The sequence below is a fragment of the Colletes latitarsis genome, chromosome 4 (assembly GCF_051014445.1).
Source record: "Colletes latitarsis isolate SP2378_abdomen chromosome 4, iyColLati1, whole genome shotgun sequence".
NCBI classification, from domain to species: domain Eukaryota; kingdom Metazoa; phylum Arthropoda; class Insecta; order Hymenoptera; family Colletidae; genus Colletes; species Colletes latitarsis.
Window position 1 is genome coordinate 41,670,819 of NC_135137.1, and position 21,959 is coordinate 41,692,777.

General features: G+C 28.6%; 5 protein-coding genes across 20 annotated transcripts; 2 read left to right on the forward strand and 3 right to left on the reverse strand.

The window, feature by feature from the left end:
• Positions 1–299: 299 nt before the first annotated feature.
• On the reverse strand, positions 300–7,157 carry LOC143341461 (deubiquitinase DESI2). 9 transcript variants are annotated; one of them, XR_013079601.1, is made up of 8 exons: positions 5,934–6,412; positions 4,974–5,154; positions 4,836–4,908; positions 4,625–4,718; positions 4,386–4,527; positions 3,984–4,313; positions 3,277–3,362; positions 300–1,251 (listed from the first exon to the last, which is right to left on the reverse strand). XR_013079601.1 is itself a non-coding variant. In XM_076764489.1 (7 exons), exons 3-7 carry the CDS (start codon positions 5,097–5,099, stop codon positions 4,137–4,139), a joined length of 612 nt encoding a protein of 203 aa, XP_076620604.1. In that variant the 5' UTR covers positions 5,100–5,154; positions 5,934–6,093; positions 6,595–7,157; the 3' UTR covers positions 3,378–4,136. The 9 variants fall into 9 exon arrangements, 6 of the variants coding, with proteins under 6 accessions (XP_076620606.1, XP_076620605.1, XP_076620608.1 ...); XR_013079600.1 differs by lacking the exon at positions 3,277–3,362; XR_013079599.1 differs by lacking the exon at positions 300–1,251 and having other exon boundaries at positions 2,738–3,362.
• A 560-nt stretch (positions 7,158–7,717) lies between these two features.
• Positions 7,718–10,984, reverse strand: Nc2alpha (negative cofactor 2 alpha). The gene is made up of 5 exons (XM_076763676.1): positions 10,561–10,984; positions 10,271–10,343; positions 10,044–10,137; positions 9,771–9,950; positions 7,718–9,707 (listed from the first exon to the last, which is right to left on the reverse strand). The coding sequence occupies exons 1-5, from the start codon at positions 10,600–10,602 to the stop codon at positions 9,401–9,403; spliced, it is 696 nt and encodes a 231-aa protein (XP_076619791.1). The 5' UTR covers positions 10,603–10,984; the 3' UTR covers positions 7,718–9,400.
• Positions 10,316–15,145, forward strand: Dnapol-eta (DNA polymerase eta). 3 transcript variants are annotated; one of them, XM_076763674.1, is made up of 8 exons: positions 10,316–10,487; positions 11,409–11,484; positions 11,573–11,707; positions 11,979–12,190; positions 12,254–12,420; positions 12,500–12,723; positions 12,825–12,948; positions 13,033–15,145. In XM_076763674.1, exons 3-8 carry the CDS (start codon positions 11,622–11,624, stop codon positions 14,572–14,574), a joined length of 2,355 nt encoding a protein of 784 aa, XP_076619789.1. In that variant the 5' UTR covers positions 10,316–10,487; positions 11,409–11,484; positions 11,573–11,621; the 3' UTR covers positions 14,575–15,145. The 3 variants fall into 3 exon arrangements, with proteins under 3 accessions (XP_076619789.1, XP_076619788.1, XP_076619790.1); XM_076763673.1 differs by lacking the exon at positions 10,316–10,487 and adding an exon at positions 11,183–11,201 and having other exon boundaries at positions 11,266–11,484; XM_076763675.1 differs by lacking the exons at positions 10,316–10,487; positions 11,409–11,484 and having other exon boundaries at positions 11,643–11,707; positions 12,035–12,190.
• Positions 15,146–16,867: 1,722 nt separating this feature from the next.
• On the forward strand, positions 16,868–18,906 carry Dbp45a (putative ATP-dependent RNA helicase Dbp45A). Its single transcript, XM_076763678.1, has 6 exons — positions 16,868–17,014; positions 17,084–17,277; positions 17,458–17,802; positions 17,931–18,103; positions 18,185–18,540; positions 18,612–18,906. The coding sequence occupies exons 1-6, from the start codon at positions 16,957–16,959 to the stop codon at positions 18,842–18,844; spliced, it is 1,359 nt and encodes a 452-aa protein (XP_076619793.1). The 5' UTR covers positions 16,868–16,956; the 3' UTR covers positions 18,845–18,906.
• Positions 18,907–19,369: 463 nt separating this feature from the next.
• Positions 19,370–21,631, reverse strand: L(2)k09913 (transmembrane protein 53-like lethal (2) k09913). Of its 6 annotated transcripts, XM_076763682.1 has the most exons (7): positions 20,871–21,403; positions 20,763–20,787; positions 20,539–20,656; positions 20,189–20,461; positions 19,840–20,108; positions 19,574–19,751; positions 19,370–19,510 (listed from the first exon to the last, which is right to left on the reverse strand). In XM_076763682.1, exons 3-7 carry the CDS (start codon positions 20,629–20,631, stop codon positions 19,370–19,372), a joined length of 954 nt encoding a protein of 317 aa, XP_076619797.1. In that variant the 5' UTR covers positions 20,632–20,656; positions 20,763–20,787; positions 20,871–21,403. The 6 variants fall into 6 exon arrangements, with proteins under 6 accessions (XP_076619797.1, XP_076619798.1, XP_076619794.1 ...); XM_076763683.1 differs by lacking the exons at positions 20,763–20,787; positions 20,871–21,403 and adding an exon at positions 21,491–21,631; XM_076763679.1 differs by adding an exon at positions 21,491–21,576 and having other exon boundaries at positions 20,539–21,183.
• Positions 21,632–21,959: the final 328 nt, after the last annotated feature.

Genomic DNA, 21,959 nt, shown 5'->3' on the forward strand with positions numbered 1-21,959 from the left:
ATGACTGAGAACAGTATCGAAAATGAAACAAAGATTATATTTATACTGCTTATTTTAAATCAGATATTCTAAAATTTCTATATTAATCAGTTTGCAAAAGCAGCACCTTTATTACTTTTATATTAAAACATTCAAAAATTAATGAATCCAAAAAAATTACATATTATTTCAAAATCATAGAAACTACCTAATAGTTAATCAGTTTTGCTTTCAGTTCTTTTTATAGACATAAGACTAGAATGAACAAGAATAAAATTACATCAAATACACAGACACCATAAAAATTTTATATGTTTTAATATATAAAATATACATTTTTCATGTACATTTATAAAAATTTGCTAACTATACTGAAAGAAAAGAGTTGGTAGAACAAAATACCTATCTCAGGATTCTATGCCAGTAGAAATATGGAATAACATTTATCGATCAAGAATCTCAAGTTGCTTAATTATACAAAATATTACGGGAATCGATAATTCTTTGGCTTAAAGTCTTCGGATATATCGAATAAAGAGCCAATAATTACACAGTATCGATTCAACTGTTAAGTACACAAAAATGGAATGCATATAAAAAATAATTCTGAATTTAATCTTGTATTTGAATTTTCATATATTTATAACGAATTTTAACGGAAAAAGTTTAGAAAAATCTCAAAAATTTTATGGAATATTGAAAATGTTACTGGTAAATTATTGACACATTACATTCCGTGTAATTCATCTTATTTCCATAAAACGACGTCGAATACATATAAAACCGAAGTTCTAACTCTGAAAAATCATCATTGACAGACAACAATGTTGACACAATGCAAATATAATATGAATACAATACCAAAAAACAAAAACGATGAAAACATCGTCTTTGTCAGATTTGCGTAATAATAAGACACGAGAATATATTATAAATAAAATATATATCGACTGCAATAGGTTTGACATTCTTATATTAAAAATATAGAAAAAACCGTTAATAGAAGAAACGTGTTAATGTTATCGAACGAAGAATGTAATAGTACAGGTATTGCTATCCGTATCGGAATAAAATAAAGTTTAAAAATGAGTTCTAGAACTATTCTAGAAGTGTAATCGAGGTATGTTTATAAATTATAATAATGTACGTGTTATTGTACTTACCAACGGAATTCAATAATTTGCCTATCTTCCGCCATTGTTACTTAAGGGTTCTAAAATCAAAGACGCATCTGTTTGTCTTATGTTGCCTTGTCTTCGAACCAAGTCTTGTCTATAGATAATAACATACGAAGAAATAGTCACTTTGTATAGCATTGATTTTATATTTTTGTAAATAATTCAATTTCTAAATAAGCTCGCAATTTCAACTTGATTTTAGATCCTTTAATTCTTATCTTTTTTTTTTTTTGTTTTGGCGTGCACATATACACAACACTGAAATTTTGAGTACATCTTTCATGATATGTAAAAACTACGCTATAATTATGCTTTCTTTTTACGCGTAATCAAAATATACGACCGGCATTCTGCACGATAATAGAATGATAATATGTATGCATACATAGATTGTATGATTCAATAGTTTACTTTTCTACGAACTGTTAGAATACTTTCTGTAACCATTAATAATGATTTATATATCCCATTGGTTTAGTACCAGTGCATGTAATGACCTGACTATTAATCATCTTTTTTTCTAGCAACTTAGTTTAGTGTATTCTATATTATGAACTTATTTATAACTAATATGTGCATTATTTACGATATTTATTAAAAACAATTGCAAGCAACTATTCGCATTTTAAATGAAGAATTGTATTTCGTTGTAAATTATTAAGAACGCGCTATTACAGTGTGAAAGAGAACCAAACTTTTATGTTTATAAGATATATCCTCCTGAATAACATCTGTTTTGTAGATTTTGTAATATTTATATTTTTTATGTCTTACATTTTGTTTCATGCAAAATCTTCGACAATTGAGGAAGTATATATACATTTTTTGGTTGAAATTCATTGTTTGCCGGCACATTAAGGAATAATTTAATTTTCTTATGTACAGGAAATATATTAATAAACTAAAAAGCTTGTACGTATATTTCTTGGCTTTAAAATATAGTATCATAAATTATTTGTGAATACAATATGTTAATTGATTTAAAGTACTATCTATACACTAATTATGAGAGGTTCAATAAACTATAGTATAATAAAAAGTATAAACGTCAAAAATGTATTGGATGGCTGATACAGTTTGTATCTCACAAATATAAAATATTTTTTATCCTTAGTTATTATTGCAATCAATAAGACGGTATAGAAGTTGTTAGGACATTTATTATTTAAAAAGAAACCATTAATAGTAAGAAGAAATTACCTATTGAAACAATAAACTGAACATCATTGTAAAAAAGATCACTTAGAAAGTTACACAAACTTTTGTACTTATACTGTATATTGTGCTTTATATACTTTATTACTTTATTATGCTATTTCTATATCGCAAAAGTAATCCATTTTATGACATTGTATTTGTATTAATACAACTGTCAGAAAAGAATATAAAACTTAACATGCTTTGCTATGAGATATTGGTAATGACTAATTGTTTTCAATACCTTTTTCGTAAATATAATACATGTTACATCAGTAAGAAATTTTTTTTTAAGTGTACTGCACAGAAGCACATAAGTTTAGATTTATAAATTTTATTATGTTGTATACATTAACATACTAAATAATTTCGGTATTCCAAACTAACTCTAAATTTTATCTTAAAAAAATTTTCGTATAATGTAATTATTTAAATAAAATGTACTTAATATTTTCCATGCTGTGATTTTTTTTACAAAAAATAATGGAAAAATTATCCAAAATTTTGTTCACAAAACATCCACTTAAAGATATTCATTCATTAACATTGAACATAACATATAATTTACGAGAAATAACATTTATTTAAACTGTATGCAATGTGTAATTTCCTAATATTGTTCGTAAAAACTGAATGAACAAAAAATTCAATTATACTAATTATTACTGAATTTTTATTTTAAAATATTTACTAGAATTTATTTTATTTTCACATATTTATATCATATTCAAATTGCTTTATGAACTTTTAAACTTGTAACATTATAAATTTGACGATAACAACAGTTTTAGCAACATTAGTCATACTTTTTGTATACCATGAAAATTTAAGAACTCATTGGATTACATATTTGGCAAAAGCCTTCGAAATTATAATGCATTTGCATTTAATCCTATATTGTGCAAAATTCAAGAGCACTTACAGAATTTTACCTTATGGTGTAAAATCGCCGACTCAGAATATCTCAATTATAAAATTATAAACGATCTCGTTTTATAAAAGTACTTGCTGAAAACATATTTTCATTAAATCATATATGAGAAACAAGCTATATGTATGTAACTTGTTCGTTATTACGTATGAATGTTATTATTTATTAAATTCATTATTCATTTAAAATTTTTAACAATATTAGTGGCAGCTGTACAGAGAGATGTTACATACTATAAATAATAAAAATAATTATAATAGATGAGTAAATCGAGTAACTGAATGTTTGGAGATACATTACAAAATATATTTATAATATAATGTAAAATTTGAATGTGTAATGTACAATTTCAATTACGCATATGCATTCTAAAATAATTTCACAAATATTAATCTTTAAATATACTATAAAATAAAAGCTCTTGCATACATAAAATCTCAGCCACAGAAAATTTCTTAAAAAATTAATGCGATTAATCAATAAACGAATTACTTCCAGTCTCTTTACGGCTTTGATTTATGACTAATTACCTATTAATTATATATCTATTAAACTTCGACTGTATAATACAACAAAGAACACACGCGACATTGTATACTGCCGTCCTATGTTTAGAAGACGACATGTTGCAAGAAACGCAATTCTTTCAGTACTATTAATCACCAGTGGAATTCAGGAGTACAGTATTAAATTTGTACCTCGTTTTGACGGTTTTGTTGCTCGGATTCCATAATCCTGGCGATATATATTCACTGTCACGATAAACATCCTTTGCTTGTTGCATAAATTCTCTAAAAGGTGTAACTCCTACGGCATTTTGAACCTCCCCTTTCCACAGAATTAGCCAAATGTTACAAGGAAGTATCAGAAGGTGGTGTGCTTTCATGGTAACTGATTTGGCTCAAAGAATGTTGAAGTGCATCAGGAGTTAACCATTCTTTTGGTAAACAACGTTGAAGGAATGGTACACAAGAACTAAAATATGCAAGACGATTTACCCAACTAGGTATTTCTTGACCACATAAAATCTGTAGTTTATAATAAAACTTGTTAGTATTATTTCAACAAACAATTATTACATTATAGTTTTATATACATACAAGGGTAAGTTGGCTACTGAAGTGATTACAATTTTTATTCATTAAATGGTAAAGATCTCCCCTAAAATCTTTTCCTAATTCAATAACAATTCTGTTCACATCTTCTTCTGTGAAGTCTGTATAACCGATGTGTACCGATTGTCTATAATAAAAAGAACATATTGCTATTTATAACATAGAATTTGCATAAATTTACTTTCACTATAAAAATATTTTATGTTCAAAAAAATTCAATTCACCTATATCTAAATTGCTGTCCTAATTCATTAGCAACTCGTGGTGTGATTTCAAAAATTCCAGAAATTGGTTTAGAATGGCCTCCATATGCATACTCTATTGAAAGATTATTATGTTTGATTATATTTTTAATAAGGTAAAATTTTCATTTTAAGGAAATAACAAAACTTCTTTTAATAACAAATAAACATATATACATATATGTGTATATACCTGTTCCATAAATTTCAACTCCAGAATGAAAGACACCTAATCCTATAGGTGTAGTATATTCATTTATCCAATACTGAAATAAAGAATTTACTTGGTCAAAGTGATACATTGATGAACATTGTGAAACAGTTTTCTTACCATATCATAAACATTAAGAATTATTGGCTCACGTGCCATTTTTGGTATTAATTCTTCACTGTCCTGTGGGTAACCCAGGCAACTGGGAAAGGAGAGATTACAACTAAGACCTGACGAAAACATCATAGAGATACTTGTACTCGAAGAGATGAACAGCAGCACTACCTATGTTCCAACGCACCTAATAAGCAAATACATACAACTATATACTGGTCCTAATATAAGCAAATAGCCATGAATTACTACAAAATAAGGATTATGTCAAATAATATTTAAAAATCGTTTACAATGTTTAAACTTAAAACAATTTTCTTAAAGCCATACTTGAAAATTAAACCACTTTCTTATAATAAAGTTATATCACAAAGTTACACATAAAAAAAATCTAAAATTCTAGTAAACACTACTATTTGTTAAACAATATTTATAAAGCATTAATCATAGAATTTTTACTTTTAATTTGGTTACATTAATAATCCATCCAATCTAATAATCATTAATGACCACAATGAAATGTGTATCTTCCTGTCATGTACTATTGCATATTGTAATATTACTTATTAATAATCAATAAATGCATGCTTCTTCAATAAAAACATGTTAATATATGCAAGATACACAATATTGGATGCAGTTCTCTAGTAACAGAAATTTATACGAATAAAACAATAATATAATAAACATTGTATCCTTTAATTTTTAAAAGTTCATGTAAGAACAATGCTAATATCAAACATAAACACTATGGTTACATTTCATGATTCAAAATTACTATGTTACAGCTAGCAAATAATAAAACGCTGCATATTTTAATGTAATGCAAAATGTTTAGTAATAACGTAACTTGAGTAAGATACTACGAATAATTTATTTTATAATGTAAGGATAAAAAAAGATGCAATATGAATCATCGGGTCGAAAGTTTAACAGCACGAGAAAAATAGAAATGAATTCTATTACCTACAAAAACAAATTTCGACTTCAGTACAATCTCATTTCTTTATACTTTGTCATGAAATAGTGGAGTACACGTCAAACTTCAAAGTTTCTTGAAAGAGTTGTTGATGTCAAACAATACACGGAGTCATCGTACGATTTCAAACGACTGCGTCTTCAATGGCTTAAAAATTGATCTTTTATTTAGGTATGACAATTTTGATAACGATTATTGAATCTCTTAATATATTTATTGACAGGAAGCACTTAACAATTTAAACTTATGAAAATTACTCGCAAATAGCACACATTGTATCAGTAAGAAGTCCTCCCTCCACCCACTTAAATCATACTAAATAATCAACAAAAATCTTTCTTTCAAGATTCGGTTACATATTCCAAATGTTTATGGTTTATTTTTAATCACAAACTTTGTTAATTGTACACTCATAAAAATCGCAACATCGTAATTTTTTAAAGGAATTTATACAAATTGTTTATACCTAGAAACGATTACCATTTGTCTAGTGATATCGAATAAATTTCTCTAGGTAAATGTCAAATTGTATAAAACTATACATACTTTTGTTTAGTACTCACGTAAGACTTTAATACAATGTTAAAATATTTTATTTTATAGTTTTTATATGTTTTCAATGTTTTCAAAATTCATTGCCATACATACATAGTGTGGCCAGATTTGGCATAATCAAGTGCATCGACGTCAACACTAGAAATGATGAGCTTCCTTAACCCCTTCCCGTGCCATTTAGCTCGACGAAATCCGGGTCCGGGCCCAAACCAAAATCAAAAAAGAAGGCGAGTGCGAGCCTTTCCTTCTTGATCTTGAACAGCTGAAGTCCGTCCTCGCGTCAATGATACTATTTCGAATCTCGACTGCCCAGGCATTTTTACGTTCCGACCCATTTAGGCACATATATGTATATACATATAAGCAAACTCCATAATGAAAAAAAAATATACACGGAAAGTGTTTTAAGACCCCTTGATCATGTTTTAACTATTGAAAAAAAAGAAATTATTTGTATTATTCCTATGAATAAGCATATGTATACATATGTATGTTATTAATACGATTGAGTATAAACAGCTGATTAGATTTATACTCAGTACGTGAAAAATAGATTTTATTCATGTTCATGTTCAAAGGAACCAGTGTTGTTCCTGCTGATCGCTGTCTGCGAAAGATATTCGCCAGAATTTTGACTCACAGCTACGTCCGACCATTTGCGGAGTTTTTACAGGAATGACTCAAAAGCAAGTGTGCCCATATTTATAACTTCGACGTCGATGAGTTATCCCCACCGCCAAGCTCCGTGCCAATCAGCAGCGACTGGCCCCGGAAATAATTTTTCAACACCTACTTCCTGTCGATTTTTCTTACAAAACTCGTTTTTGATTTGTAATAAATTTATTTGACGTTATACGGAAATGTTGTCTACTACTTTTTTGTAAGTACCCATGAGCTCTACTTCCTGAAATTCATTAACTATTGTAGGAGTTTTGGTCGTTTTGAAACCATTAGACCATTTTTATGGGATTTTTCTCACTTCACGTGATTAAGGAACAACTTTCCGATTAGTCTTGAAATTTTTACAAATTCTACACCAAAATACGCGTTGTTTGCCTTTTGAAACATTAAAATTCTTCGATTCAATTAGAAGGTATGATGTACTGATTAAAATTCAGATAACAAATTATTTTAGTCAATGGGGGGTAGAGGGATTTAAGTCCCTGAACTCTGCTAAAAATATGAGTGGAATTGTTATTTAGATGTGTTAGTTTTTGTCTATTGTCTTTTTATTGCTTTGAAGGCTTGAGAATCGTTTATACTAGAGGCATATTACCTACAATATTTGAAAACTATATACACCAGTTACATTGTCATGACATAAACTAACGAAGGTATCACAATAATTCTATCAGTGTTTATTTACAAATATATAATATAAATATAGATACCACTTTTATATGAGAAAATTTACAATCAATCATATTATTTCTATACAAAATAAATGTGTTACATGTTTTTATTATTAATGCAATTGACAGATAAATAAAATCTTGAATATTTATAGTAGGTTTTGAAAAACTTCAAAATAACCATTTTTTTACACTTTACAGACCTGTAAAGTTAATTAAGAATATACATATTAATTGAAAACTTCCTCTTATTAAAATTTGTATACTCTTAATGTACTAAATTAGACTTTTAAATATATGAAAATGCATGTGATTTGATTTTATCTTTAATTAATATTAACCTGAATGTGTTTTATTCAAAAATATAATAATCTATAGTTAAATAAATTTTCTATTACTTCTAAGTGTTTTATCTAACAAAATAAATTATGCTTTGCTAACAAAAGCATAATTTTTTTTTTACAAAAGCATTGGTTGTCATCTTAGTATAATAAACATGATGTTTGCTAAATAATTTAATATTCAATTTATATTGCAAATATATCATTTTAAGGTTATGTATTTGTTGCAAATAGTTTATACAAATGTAATAGCAACACAATTTACGTTTTCAGTACATTTAATAGTCTAGTTGTGCCTGATTGTTCTGTACATATTGAATTTTTATGAATGTATGCGCATTATTTATGTATAACGCGTAACTTTAAAAGTTATGTTTGCATTACAAATTGTTCTACAAAGCTTAAAATATTTTTATTCATGATTATATAATGAAGAAGACAGCATACTTATTATGCAATGAGAAATATTTGAGAATGGCAATTTTTAAACCAACTCTATTGAGTGTTGTTAACATACATAAAATGTCCTATTATATGTTAACTTTCCCTTTATAAAAATTACATATATGTCTATAGACGTAAAAAAATCTTAGTTGTAAAGCTCATTATTGTATACATTGTGTTTCAAATGATAAACATTTTACTTTGTGTATAGACTGAAGGAGGTACATTAAATAATTTGCCAATTAGAAAACATAAAGTTAACTAAATCTTAAATAATTAAAAGTATTTGTATCTATATAAATGTACAATGTACCTGCATAATTGTACGATTAATAAAATAAACTGTACTTGACCAAAGAACAGTAATAATATAAATTTGTTTTGATGCACACAATAGTTTTCTGAAATCTAACATTCATGCTTACTATACAAGTATATTTAAAGTAAAGTACTAAGAATATGAGTACAAGTACAGTAGTACAAAATATTTATAAATACCACATATGCTACTTTAACTAGTTTGGACAAAACATCTGTGTAACAATGACAGAACAGATATAAAAATATAAAAATTTACAGTTGTTTAAGCATATATAAGTAACAAGACTATTCAAGTAATGCAAATTACATGTTCTTAATGTATTGATAATGAACAGTCTGAACAAAAATTTATAACATTCATCAATCAAACACTTCTACAACTGTTTTAGTTTTGATAATATATGTATATGATTTTATATTCCTAATGATGTTAAAAAATAACTATGTATCATAATCTTCATCAAGATTGGCAGTATGAGCAAAGTTTGATGTTGGTTGATTACTTGTATTTACACCAGATGTGTTTGTACTTAAATTCATAGGATTAACTTCTGTATAAAAGTTTGGTTGACTAATTTGAAATGCTGTAGGCACAGATATTTGAAATTCTGGAACTTGAGAGACAGATGTATTTATAACTGTTTCATTAACAGCACCTAAATTATACATTCCTGTTCCTCCATTATCTTCTAAATTTTTATGTTCTACATTTACTTCAGTAGTTAATCCCATTTGCTGCTTCTGAAGTCTATAAAAATACAATGGTACATTTACAATTCTAAAATGACAGTTAATCCAATATGTTACTTACCCTATTTCACAATGTCGTAATGCTGATGTACAGATGGATGAATTTGATATATTTGAATTTATTGGAGCAGGTGTTAATGGTGGTGTAGGCACTTCATCATCAGGTCCTGAAATATCTGGTAAAGACTTCACCAGATCTTTCAAAAAATCAAAACGACTTTCTGATAAAATACATTGTTTCCTATAAAAAAAAATTGCAATTCAAACATTATCAATATATCAACAATTATTATTATTATTGTTAAAATAAATAATTTTAAAAGACCACACTTACATATGAGATGGACTCAAAGTTTTAGCATTTTTGGCACTTGTAATTTGCATAGTCTTTGTAAGTAATGAATGCACAAACAATTCTAATGTTCTAGGTATATAAACAGTCAAGGAACTTATTATTAAAGTGGAAGTGTCATTAACCATCTAAATATTAACAAAATATGTACTGAATCATATCAACATGTTATTGGAAATTGTTGTTTCTAATTAATTTGAAAAGGATATAAATTATAATTGGCACTGCTTGTGCAACTTTTCCAACTTCTTCGTCAGTCTGCATAATTTTCTTGATTCGACCCTAATTTAGAGTTGCAGAATTAGGTTAGGCACGAACATTTAAAATGTTTGCGCACAATTATTTATTTATAATGTTGTGTCTTTTCACAGTTTAAACATAACTACATGTTATTCGCAATATTGTGTTTATTAAAATCATAATCATGTAATTTATGTTAATTTCCAATATTTTTGCAAAATCGTCCCTTCCAAAATATACATGTTATTTTGATACTCACAGCTGGAAAACGTGCATTATATTTTTTCTTTTTACTTGGCATTGTAACAAGATTGCTAGCACTTCACACCACGTTAAATTAAATATAAAGAAAACGACAAATAAAGCTTTGCAAAAAAACGCGTTTATGTTGTATTTGCAGCAATTGAAGTGTTCCGAAACTTGACACACATCTGTAATGTGTATTTTCAATAATTCATAAAATATTTTATGTTCGTAAATTTAATGGTCGATATACATAACATGTTATAAATTGAACGAAGTGTGTTCGAAAAAAAGTTTTCGAAAACACGTAACTTTTAACGTATATTCATTAATATTTGCTTTTTTTTTCAAATTACAACACAGATCATTTTTTTCTCTTTTATTTCTTGTAATATGCCTTTTTCTCTAGAATAAAGTAATTTATTTTCACTGGCCATACGTAAAACTGTTAGTGGTAGCAATGATTAAAGATGCCTTCTTATTATAGTTGAATTATACGGGATAAAATAACTTTAGGAACGACAAACTAGTTTTAAATTTGAATTCATGGCGTTTTTAGGGAATCGTAGTTAAATTGTATGGTTTGTTTACCAATTTTTGTGGCTGTTCATGTACAGAAAAGACATTAACGTTGGAATGGTATTGTTTTCAAAAAATGTAAATAATGTTTTTGCTAATACAAACACGAAAATTCGTTTATTTATAAAGTTTTGATAAATAGGTTCAATGGAGTACTAAAAATATTTTTGATTTCTGACTTATAATAAGTTTGCGTAATTGTGTACAAAGTTTGTTTTACAATGGCGAATTCGAACAACGATAGAATCGTCGTTTTAATAGATATGGATTGTTTTTTTTGCCAAGTTGAAACAAAACTTCGACCAGAGTATTTAGGAAAACCACTTGCTGTTGTACAATACAATCAATGGAAATTAGGAGGGCAAGTATATCTTACTAATGTAAATTACGATTAAATAGTGAGTCAACAAAATTAACATTTTATGGTATATTAATATATTTTTAAATAGAATAATTGCTGTTAATTATGAAGCAAGAGAATATGGTGTTACAAGACACATGAGAGGGGAAGAAGCTAAAGAAAAGTGTCAGGATCTGATTTTAGCTAGTGTGCCATGTTTGCGTGGGAAATCAGATACATCAAGGTATGTTAAAAAATTATTATATCAAGTATAAATAATTAAAAAGAGTAATTTTGTTTCATTTATTTAGATGGCTTGATTTTGGTTGAAAGTATAAAGAATTTAAATTTGTTAGTTGTAGGAAGCAATCCAAGTAACTTCTATTATTTATAATAATAATTTAGCCTATGCTTTATGACCCTCTGTTTGAATATTATGAATACTATTTATATTATTATATAGAATGAGCAATAAAATTTACTTTTTAAAACAAAAATTATACATGTTTAATTAGATACAGGAGTGCTGGTCGTGAAGTTATTGATGTTATAAGAAAACATTGTAATGTAGTAGAACGAGCTAGTGTGGATGAAGCATATTTGGATCTGACTGACATCATTAACAAAAGAATGTTAACAAATTCTACTATTTCTACAGAGCATTTAATAACACAACTTTCAAACACATTTGTAGTAGGATACTCTGAAGTTGGAAAGAACAATGAAGGTAAAGAGCAAATTATTATAAATCTCAATTTATAGCTAACATAATTGTATTATATAATTTTAGAAGACAGAAGCAAGGGTACAAAAGCTTGGATATCTAATATATTTGAAGAACTTGAAGATGTGCAAGCTCAAAAACTTGCAATAGCTGGTGTGATAGTTGAAGAATTAAGAGATAATATATTTAAAACGACAGGATTTAAATGCTCTGCTGGTATTGCACAAAATAAGGTAAGATGATGTTTTTTAGACATTAAATACGTATATTATAAGAGTTAAAGGAAGTTATATTGGTATAATATGTTCTTAGATATTAGCTAAATTAGCATGTGGATTACATAAACCAAATCGGCAAACAATACTACCCGCGGATGCAGTATCGTCTCTCTATTCATCATTACCAGTTAAAAAAGTTAGGAATCTTGGTGGAAAATTTGGAGATGTTGTTGTTGAATCCCTTAATTGTAATGTTATGGGTGACTTATTGCAGTATTCACTGCAATATTTACAAAAACGTTTTGATGACAAAACAGGGTATGCTTCTTAATGTTTCTCTGTTGAGTACATTATTGTATTCAATGGTTTATATACCAATAATTACTATTCCCGATTTATTAATAAATGCGTTTATTTAGATTATGGTTATATAATATCGCTCGCGGTATAGACAACGAGCCTGTTACTATGCGACTTGTGTCAAAATCAATTGGAGCATGTAAAAAATTTCCAGGAAAGCAAGCTATTACTTCGTTGGATGTAGTAAGTTATACAATAAAATACGAATAGAAGTTTTGGAATACACATATATCAAAATATAAGTATGTTACAAAAAATATTTTGTAGTTAAAACATTGGGCTGGAGAATTATCGGCGGAAGTTTGTGAACGCCTCGAACAAGATCTGGAGGAAAATGAACGACGTGCGACATTACTTACGATATGTTATCATTATTATCAAAACAAAACTGTTGTATCTCAGTCACGTTCATGTACTTTAAATTCATACAAACCAGAAAAAATGGCAAAGCGGTGTGTGGAGATTATATCCAGATCAACACAGAATCCAGTTGCGTATATAGGACTATCAGCTGGTAAATTTATACAAGCTAAAGGTAGTGAAAATTTCATGAACTTCTTTAAAGCAAGCAATTCAGAACATGACCAGAAAATAAGCGTTCAACCAGAAAATACAGATATGGAATGTATAAAACTAACAAGTAATACTATTGAAACAATAACGGATACTTTGAAGATTAGCAAAAATATTGGTATGATTTCTAATATGAATGAAACAAAGAATGTATCAAACAGTAGATTAAAAAGTGCGGTACAAAATTCTAACAGCAGTGTCAAATTAAATGAAGAAATTCCTAATAAGGAAATAGATTGGTCACCTACTTCTAGAAGATTAAATACTTTAATAACGTCTTTAAACGAACGAAATAAGAAAAAAACAGTTTATGAGAAGAAAATCAATAATTCTAATTTAAACAAGTCCTTACATCAAAATCAGTTTGAAGGATCATTTTTTTTAAATATTTTTAATCCAGAAGAAAATAAGTTTAAAGGCGTACACATAAAAGAAACTGCTGTATTAACTGAACTTAATGAAAATGTTGATATTGAATACGAAAAGTTTAATGAAAATATTACAGAAAAGGTTAATATTGAAAATGATTGCAATATACCGAAAGAAAAATTACATATAAACAATAAAAGTACCGATTTTAAGGGACATGAAAATATTACATCTAATAATAAAACTAACTCTGATAAATTAGACGTTGATAAAGCACAGTGCAGTTATAGAGAATCTGTGCAAACATCTTCAAATGCAGTAATAAGTGGAAACAATATAGAGATTAATTCGCGAAGTACTATAAAATTAGAAGAAATATTTCCTGATTTAAATAATATTGATCCAAACGTGGTTGCATTGTTACCTTTGAATTTACAAAAAGAAGCGAAATTATACATGAAAATACAAAATAGAGAGACTAATACAAGGGAAACTTTAACAAGAAATTCAAAGGTAAAAGGTAAATCTAAAACTAATGTCACAAAGGGGAAGAAGAAGAAGAGCAATGGCATTTATAGTTTCCTAGTCAAAAGAGATTTGCCTAATGTTACTGATGTTCCACCCATACGCTGTGTACATTGTCGTGAAATGATAGCCGCTTCAAAATACAACGAACATTGTGATTTTCATGTGGCTGAAAATCTGCAAAAAGAATTAAATAATTCAATGTTACACATTGTAAATATAGAGAGAAAAGTAGATACATACGAAGTAAATTCAAATTCCATGAAACGTCGTTCGAATGACGATATTTTAAAGCCTGAAAAAAGTTATAAATCTACATCATTTCTTTCACATTCAATTTGATATATTTTAATTACTTTAACAAATTATAAAATGTAGCAAAGTTTAAGTACGGATTCTCATATCTTTTATTTAAAACTGAAATAGCTTTCATGCTTGAATTATTATTTAAAATATTTGAAACATTTTGTAATAGTGCGTATAGTCATGGTATTATTTACACTGTAATGTAAATAAGAATTTTTCTATGCGTTCAAAATTAATGTTTTACTTAAAAAGTATAATAATTGATCTTTCTTTCTCCGTCGCTTTAAATCGATTCAGATTTTAAGTGTACCTGAAATAAATGAGTTACGTTATATTCGATTTCAATTTTTATTTGTAGTAGAGTTGAAATCTTTTATTTATTTCTTTAAGGCAATGACTAGTAATGACGAAGTATATATAATAAAAAAATAATTATTAATTGCGTTGGATAGAGAATCTCACTGTAAAAGACAGATTAATAAATGTAAGACTTTAACGATAGATCTGTACGAAAAATAAAAAGTATTAGTATGTTTTTATTTAATAGAGTTAGAAATTTGTAAAACATTTTGTATGTTCATATTAATAAAAAATCAAATCATATTACGTATTTTCCATGCTTTTTATTTACATATTCCTTTACTTTTCCCATTAATTTCTTAATTTTTATAAATTCTAAAGTTCTATAATCCCTTATAACTACTTCAAATATTATTCGAATCTAATTAAGTTCTTCAATCATTCCTCTATACACTATTACATGTAATTAATAAGTTATAAACGATTACTGAAAACGATTCTTATTCAAATATTGCGCTAAAAAGCGCAAAAACAGTATCGCCATCTAATGTCAGGGATTCGTACTATCCGGAGTACAGATCCCCTCTCGCCCCCCACGATTTGGTGCAAACGTATAGTATCGCCATCTAATAACAGGATTTGAACTAAAAAAATCGTGCCAGGATCACAGAATGTGTGAGGAGGTATCCGGAGTACAGGTTCCCCCACTCCTCCTACTCCTGATATACACTACCTTGATTATTCGCTAATTACTCCTATCCTGGGATTAAAACATGAACTTTTAGAATTTAAGAATGTAGTATAGACCCTTGGCAAGATTCAAGGATAGTTTTTAGAACCATTCAGCCAGTAATTAAGACGCTATTAACGAATATCGGAAGTCGGAACATTTACGGCTATATCACTGTCTGCTTTAATCGATGAATTATCAACTTTCCAACAATAGCACACATATTTTGGCTATTAGAGAATCAAGTAGACATCCCTGGCAACGTTCAAGGACCGATTTTGCAACGCTCCATGGTCTAATTAATTAGTTATTAGCGATAAATCCCTAAGGTGTCGCGTGAAAAGGTTAGAAACCGTGTGCCGACTTCCGATATTGGTTAATAACTATTTAATAACGCGTGGAATGGTTCCGATAGGTATCCTTGAATCTTGCCAAGGGTCTATACTATATTCTTAAACTCTAAAAGTTCATATTTTAATCCCAGGAAGAGAGTAATTAGTAAATTAACGAGCAGTAGTTCATTAAAACCGTGATTTATATTGTGGCGCCAACTAGTGGCGAAAACAGCGTACTATGTGCTTCTCGACTTGTAATAAATTGTTGCTCTTTTATTTATTAATTATGCCTTTCCTGGGAATAAATTATGAACTTTTAGAGTTTAAGAATATAGTATAGACCCTTGGCAAGATTCAAGGATACCTATCGGAACCATTCCACGCGTTATTAAATAGTTATTAACCAATATCGGAAGTCGGCACACGGTTTCTAACCTTTTCACGCGACACCTTAGGGATTTATCGCTAATAACTAATTAATTAGACCATGGAGCGTTGCAAAATCGGTCCTTGAACGTTGCCAGGGATGTCTACTTGATTCTCTAATAGCCAAAATATGTGTGCTATTGTTGGAAAGTTGATAATTCATCGATTAAAGCAGACAGTGATATAGCCGTAAATGTTCCGACTTCCGATATTCGTTAATAGCGTCTTAATTACTGGCTGAATGATTCTAAAAACTATCCTTGAATCTTGCCAAGGGTCTATACTACATTCTTAAATTCTAAAAGTTCATGTTTTAATCCCAGGATAGGAGTAATTAGCGAATAATCAAGGTAGTGTATATCAGGAGTAGGAGGAGTGGGGGAACCTGTACTCCGGATACCTCCTCACACATTCTGTGATCCTGGCACGATTTTTTTAGTTCAAATCCTGTTATTAGATGGCGATACTATACGTTTGCACCAAATCGTGGGGGGCGAGAGGGGATCTGTACTCCGGATAGTACAAATCCCTGACATTAGATAGCGATACTGTTTTTGCACTTTTTAGCGCATGTACTAACTTACCTGTTTGTAAATAAAGCGATCTAATAAAAAAATAACAAAAATCATGACATTTGCCGAATTAAACTTAAACTTATGGATTGTTAATCAATGTCACTCTCTAGGTACGTATCGACTTAAATGTCGATTAAATTGAAAAGCAGAGAAAATTATTGTGTTACCATTTATTATAGGTTTGAAAAAGCCTACACCAATTCAACAAAGTTGTATCCCAAAAATATTAGCAGGTAGTGATTGTATTGGTTGTGCAAAAACTGGCAGCGGTAAAACACTTGCATTTGTGCTTCCTATATTACAGAAATTATCAGAAGATCCTTATGGTATATTTGCTCTTGTTTTAACTCCTACAAGAGAGCTTGCTTTTCAAGTATGTTTAATAAAATATCTATATACTAAACAGTTCATATTAATCTTTTTTTGGAAAATTTGGCAAATATGGCCAGCCTAAAATTGTATAATAATACATTGAAGAAATGTAATTTAACCATATTTATCAAATATTCCATTTTATGTTTGTAAACAATATAGTAGAAACTTTTACATGTAGATTGCAGATCAGTTTTCAGCAATAGGAAAATCTATTGGTTTAAAAAAATGTGTAATTGTTGGTGGAATGGATATGGTTGTACAAGGCTTGGAGTTATCAAGGCATCCACATATAGTTGTTGCAACCCCAGGGCGTTTGGCAGATCATTTAGAAAGTTGCAATACATTTTCTCTGAAGAGAATTAAATTCTTAGTTATAGATGAAGCTGACAGACTTTTAGGAGGTCATTTTGATAGTCAGTTGAAAACTGTATTTGGTGCTTTGCCTCAGAAAAAGCAAGTTCTCCTTTTTAGTGCAACAATGACAGATACTCTTGATAAAGTGAAACATATTGCATCTAGTGAGGTATTATGAAATTTCATTTACAAGGTATAGCCAAATAAACATGGTACTTTCAGCATGCTTATTCAGCTACATCCTTTAATATTAAAATAGACAAACAAAGCATATAGCTATATTAATCATGTTTCAAGGTTTTTATGTGGGAATCTAAGGATGATTCTGGCATAGCTACAGTAAAAGAACTTGATCAACGTTATGTACTTTGTCCAAGTGATGTTTGTGATTCTTTTTTAGTAGAAGTAGTTAGAACATTTCGAACAACCAACAAGGATGGGTCAATAATGATATTTACAGATACTTGCAAGTAAACTGAAAATATTCACATATGATATATTCATTAATATATGTTGAGCATGAACAATAGTTATTACATATTATTTTTTAGGCATTGTCAGTTGTTGTCTATGACATTAAATGATATTGGCTTTAAAAATGTGGCTCTACATGCAATGGTAAAACAGAAAGATCGTCTTGCAGCACTTAATCAGTTTAAATCAAATCATATAAAAATTTTAATAGCTACAGATGTTGCAGCAAGAGGTTTAGATATTCCTACAGTTGAATTAGTTATAAATCATACTGTACCAAATGTACCAAAGGAATACATTCATAGAGTTGGTAGAACAGCTAGAGCAGGCAAAGGAGGTATGGCAATTACTCTGATAACACCATACGACATCAAATTACTGCATGCCATTGAGGATACAATTGGGACAAAATTAACAGAATACAAAGTTAATGGTAACATTTTTTTAATTTATTATATAATCGACTAAAAGACAAAAATGCATTAAAATAATCTTTCCGAACAGATAAGGAAATAGTCACAATCATAACACAAATATCTGTTGCTAAACGAGAAGCTGAAATGAGATTAGATGAAACAGACTTTTATGAAAAGAAGATGATTAATAAGCGTAAAAAGCTCATTCTTGAAGGAAAAGATTTAGATGAAATTGAGGAAATATTGGAGAATAATACATCTGATACATCAAAGAAACGGAAAAAGAAACTTGTCAAAAATACACGTAATGCAAATAAGTGATTAACTTCAGATTTTATTATCTGGAAAATATATATATTGTATAAATATTAACAAATTAAGCTATTGTTTAATGAACAATTAATATTTAGTATATGGAAGGCACATATTTATGTTATGTACTGTATAACATACAAATATAATTATTTTATAAAAATTACTGTTTTGTATTTCAAAAATAAGAAAATATCCGTTTGTATAAATTCGTATGTGTTAAACAATAATTTTGTTAAACAAGTACAAAATAGCTATAAAATATGTAGTCTATGAAATATTCTCTTTTGTCCTCTTCATTAAACATTAATAACTGTAGAATCATATTTTCAATTAAAGCATAAGAAATATTTCTATTTACAGTTATACACAGCCAAAGATAACTCGTTAAAGATTTTTAATTGATTATGAATGTAACACAACTGATATTTGTTTTTCTTCAAATTAATTCAAATGAATCAAGGAACTACATATTCAGTGAGCATCATAATATATCACTTAAGAGTGTAAGTAATTACATATTATATTGCACATTTAGAGACGTGCTCTCATTTTTTCTTCATTTTGAATTAAATGTAATTCATTCAAGAAAGCATAAAGTTCTCCAACATATTCTTTTGGATGTTTTTGGAAGTGTCCAACATGTGGTGATTTCTCAAATATTTTGACATAAGTCTGAAAGATAGAAATGTCAAAATAACGAAGTACTATTTTATTTTGCATATTTATAAATATTACCTTCACACCCAAAGATTCCCATTGATTGCGTACTCTCATATTATTAGTTATTGTACCAACAGGATCCGTTTTACTTACAAAAAATAATGCTGGACTGTGTACTAAATTCGAATGAAATAATTGACTAGATCGTATATAATACTGTGTAGATTGTTTATAAAATGTCGTCATATGGTACCTGTGAATCATTTTAATGTGCATTAAATTAAACATACTGAAAATTTTGAGATACATATGAAAATAATTACAATTAAAACTCAACTCACTCTAAATATGTTTGTAATACATTTTGTAACATTTTATTTTTTGGAAATACAGCACGTGGAGTACCAATTGACAATTCAGTTACATCTGCCAAACTATCCCAGACTTGGCCAACAACTCTATCTATCACATTAGCATATTTTTGACGGTTGCTTTCAATTAAATCCAACACTTCTCCCCACATATATCCTCCCACTGAAAACCCATGTAACAATATTTGCTGGTAATTTTCATGTTGTATTAAGAACTCTAGTAAGTCTTCAGCCACTACCTATAAAAAAAAATTTTACACATCCACTTGCATTAGAAATGATAATTTATTTTTTCATTTTATTTGTTTCATAAACTTACCCTTGAACCTGTAATGGGCCACAGTAGTTGCCAAGGAGTCATTGATACTAATGCAACATCAAAACCCTGTTCTGTGTATAAATTAATAAATTTCATAACATGTCTACGTTTTGCTAAGAGCCAACTGAGTACAATTAATAATGGTCGACATTCTGTATTTTTATTATGTTGTGTTTGGTCATTAGAAACCAAAATTCGATTATTCTGTGTAATGTGCTCAATGCTCTTTGTGACACGGTGACTGGATAGTTTACATGCCAATAAACACAGAGTCTAATTAGGGAGGAAAAATGAATTAGAATATAAAAGTTTATTGAAAGTAAATTAACAAAATAAAAAATCTACATTACCAAATTTTGCCTTTGATTTAATAACTGAGGTTGAGCAAAGGAAACCAATCGTGTCCTTGTCAGAGTAGATGATAAAATTCTCCCAACCATCATTATTGCCAGCAAAGATCTACCCAGTCTATAAAGGACTCAACTGACTTAATGAAGATTTTTAATAGTAATAATGTAACAATGAGGCGTATTTATAAAAATGCATAATTAATTTATTAGTTTATAGAATATACCGTAATTAGGAAATTGCTCTGGATTCTGCGTAAAATTAAAATTATAGGTTAGAACTCTACATTTATTCGAATTCTTGGCATGTTAATTTTTGGTATATTTATTTTTACATTCAGACATGCGATGAGACTAAGTAGAGAACTCGTTCATTACTTAGAGCCAATTGACCCGTTTGAGACATTTTTAGTTTACTCGTTAATATACTAATCTTTCCTTTTTGCGCGCGCTCTTTCTCTCTGTCAGTAAAAAGGTCGTTACGCGCGAATATCAAATTTCATTTGTATATTCGCATTTCGCCTTTATGTAATGCTTTGCAGTACTTTGTGGAACGAGCAGCTCAGGCGTCGTTATATTTTCCCCACTTTTTCTACCGACTGTACTCGTATCATTGAAAATTATGTGTAAAACCTTGAAGAATTCATTCTAAAAGCGCATTTTTTCAAAAAGGATTAACAAAAATAAATTGTTCGTATCGAAAACTAGTGAGAAGAGATATGAATGTATGGGATTAATCGTGATCCCTTCATGATAAAATATATTCCAATTCTTCATGATTGCATTTAATTGTTATATTCTTTCAATCGTATTCATATATTATTATTATATATGTTATGCTAATTATTGCAATAAATCACTGTATATTAATTAAACAAGTTTCAATTGCAATTCATTTTCATCGTAATATTTGATTATTGTTAAAATAAGAATAACAAAGAAGAAAAGAACTTACAGCTGCTTGATTGAGCACTCTGCTAGCTATGATGGCTCACTGACAATGAATTCATTTGGGGGCTCTTGCGACAAAACTGATTGGCGGTATGCAGTTCACTTTATGTATACGACGGGCAATTCTATAATGCCTGCATAATATTTAATGTAGGATACCAAAGTGGAAAATGACCGATAACAAGTTATTGATATTTCGACAAAAATAAAAAGAATCTTCGTCTTAATAAAAAATTTGTAATTTGCACGCGACACGATTTAATTTTCTCTTATTAATAATACCCTTTATATCATTATTATTACTGTAATGTCGTGTCGGTATAATAGTCTTATCAATTGGTTATTAAGTATTTCCATTTAATTTTTTTTATTTTATACCAATAATGATATTCATTGAACTTTAATAAGCATAAGTAAATATTTTAACTTTTGTAATTTTTATCAGAAGTTGGAGATTAAAGTACGTTATATAC